Raw genomic sequence first — 1,334 nt, forward strand, 5'->3', positions numbered from 1 at the left:
TGCTCCGATCTGCCCCAAACTCGACATGCCGGATCACAGTCCCGCCGTGCGCGAAGGCCGACAAGCGTAGGGCGAGGACCCGTCCATCGCCGCTTGCGGCTTTAATTGTTTTGGTTTTCCAACCTACAGCTCACCTGCTTTGTTTGGCTCTCAGTGGCAAAAATGTTAGTACTGGTGGATTTATACACACTACTTTAACCAAACTATTCCAAACTACCTATTCAAGTGTAGAATTACCGGCTGGTTTGCGGGACTCAGTTGGGCCCCACATGTAAAATCAGCAGGAGGACTTACATTTATACAACATGCTGCAAAACTTGCATGGATTTGATTGATTGTAAAAAGTTTTTTTTTTATTCCAAGTTGTTTTCTTGTTAAATTATAAAGAAAGAATAAAATGGGTGCTCATTTTTGCTGTAGCATTAGTGTTGAGTGAAATCTGGTGAGATTTGTCATGTTGACTCTCTTGATTCCTGCAGCATCGACCACTCAAACTGCTGTTCCCCGTTGTTGCAGGTGAACTACAAGTCAGACCTTAACTGGATCAGAGGAGTGGGCTGGACCCCTCCTGGCTCCCACAAGGCCGAGCTCGCCCGCCGGGCTGCAGAGCTGGGTCTGGCCGAGGGAGTTAGCACCGACGAAGCTATCTCAAAGTATCAGCACATGATGATGGTGAGGAAATACGGACAAGTGGATTCTAGAAAATCAATAGACAATAAAATGTCAGTATTACTAAAAAGCGATCCTGTTAACTTCCGTCTTTCAGCTGCACCACCAGCAGCAGATGGAGGAGCAGCAGCAGCAGCAGCAACAGCAAACGTCCGAGCAGGTGGAGACCAGCGAGGAGATTCAACAAGGCGTCAACATGGATGCCATGGAGGTCCTGCACGTGAAGAGGAAGAAGACCATCCAGACTGTTCAGAAAAAGTCCACCACCACCACAACTTCCTTCAGATCAATGGAGAAGAAGTCCAGCACCACCTCGTCCTCCTCATCAGCTGCCCTCCAGAGCACAGTCAAGATGTCCTCGTCCAGTAAAGCTGCCGCGATAGAGGACGCGTAGTTTGGAGTAGATTTTTAGCAATTATAGTGTTTAGAGACAGTTAAAGATGGTCGCTTTCGGAAAGTGTTTTTGACGTTTACTGAGTGGTTTATTTTACTACTTTGATGAAATGACCATTGTGACTCTGTAGTTACGTGAGACAGAGCCGCTGTAGGTGCAACAACGAACTGTAATGCACAGAATAGTTCATATGATTACAAAAGGGGATTAAGCATGTTGAACCAGAGTGGGACTTGTCATGTTGGTTGAAAAAGGTTGTCTATGTATGTGC

The 1,334-nt window shown here is 46.4% G+C and overlaps 1 protein-coding gene across 1 annotated transcript; it reads left to right on the top strand.

The window, feature by feature from the left end:
• Window positions 1-458: 458 nt before the first annotated feature.
• On the top strand, window positions 459-1,328 carry LOC103375004 (ras-interacting protein RIP3-like). The gene is made up of 2 exons (XM_008305189.1): window positions 459-672; window positions 767-1,328. Exons 1-2 carry the CDS (start codon window positions 664-666, stop codon window positions 1,061-1,063), a joined length of 306 nt encoding a protein of 101 aa, XP_008303411.1. The 5' UTR covers window positions 459-663; the 3' UTR covers window positions 1,064-1,328.
• The last annotated feature ends 6 nt before the right edge of the window (window positions 1,329-1,334 follow it).

Source organism: Stegastes partitus, unplaced genomic scaffold, assembly GCF_000690725.1.
Source record: "Stegastes partitus isolate 25-593 unplaced genomic scaffold, Stegastes_partitus-1.0.2 Scaffold2434, whole genome shotgun sequence".
Classification (NCBI taxonomy): Eukaryota; Metazoa; Chordata; class Actinopteri; family Pomacentridae; genus Stegastes; species Stegastes partitus.